The sequence below is a fragment of the Mastomys coucha genome, unplaced genomic scaffold (genome assembly GCF_008632895.1).
Source record: "Mastomys coucha isolate ucsf_1 unplaced genomic scaffold, UCSF_Mcou_1 pScaffold22, whole genome shotgun sequence".
Taxonomy (NCBI): domain Eukaryota; kingdom Metazoa; phylum Chordata; class Mammalia; order Rodentia; family Muridae; genus Mastomys; species Mastomys coucha.
The window spans coordinates 242,422,908-242,423,644 of record NW_022196905.1 but is presented as its reverse complement, the minus strand read 5'-3'; the positions used below and the strand labels follow the sequence as shown (position 1 = coordinate 242,423,644).

At 45.2% G+C, this 737-nt stretch overlaps 1 protein-coding gene across 2 annotated transcripts in view; it reads right to left on the bottom strand.

The window, feature by feature from the left end:
• Nucleotides 1-737, bottom strand: part of LOC116070005 (chemokine-like factor) — a 67,742-nt gene continuing 67,005 nt past the window's right edge. Inside the window, exon 2 of one of the 2 annotated variants that reach the window (XM_031341093.1) lies at nt 1-180. In XM_031341093.1, the coding sequence (XP_031196953.1) occupies nt 1-180 (180 nt within the window). The remainder of the gene's footprint in view (nt 181-737) is intronic. The other variant, XR_004110250.1, reaches the window with a different exon arrangement.

Below are 737 nucleotides of genomic sequence, written 5' to 3'. Positions count from 1 at the left end.
TTAAGGTTGAAGTTCATCACTTACAAACAAAGGCCAAAAGAAAGATATTATCCTGTCAAGTCCGCACAGATACAAGAGTATGAAACAGAAAATAATGGTGACTTCAAACCCAGTGGTAACGATATATGGTTCAGGAGCTTGTGCCACGATGAAAAAGGTCATAGATGCCAGAGTTACCACCTAGAAGAAGAAAACAAAGACTTATTGATCATACCATCGGTTTACTTACTATGGGGAGGCTGGGTGCATGGGTGGTACTGGGGATTGGATCCAGGGTCTCAGGTAAGTGAGTGCTGTACCAGGAGTAACACATATCCCTAGTCCCAAAAGGAGGTCTAAAAACAATAAGAGTTCTGTCATACGTTGTAGACAGGAGAGGCATGGCTAGTGTGGGTGCTGAGTCCTGCTTGTAGTTTAGAGGACTAAGCGGCCTGTTCAAGTGCATCTAATCACTCCACTGTGCTTCATTGTCTGTCCCCTCCAAGTGCCTCCTTTCCCTCTCAATCTGCCCTCCTCGGCCAGCTCTGCTCTTCGTCTTCCTAGAAGACATCTAGGCTGTCTTCTGTTACACACTCCTCCCAAAGCCCTTTCCTTTCATCTCTTCCACACTAAAAACCCTGTTCTCTTCTGCTTGTCTGTTTGTTGGTTTTCTGCTTCTTGCTACTTCTCAACAACATCTGCATCGTGGCTGCCTAGAATTCTTCATTGTCCACTCCTCACAATTCCTTAACTCTTAG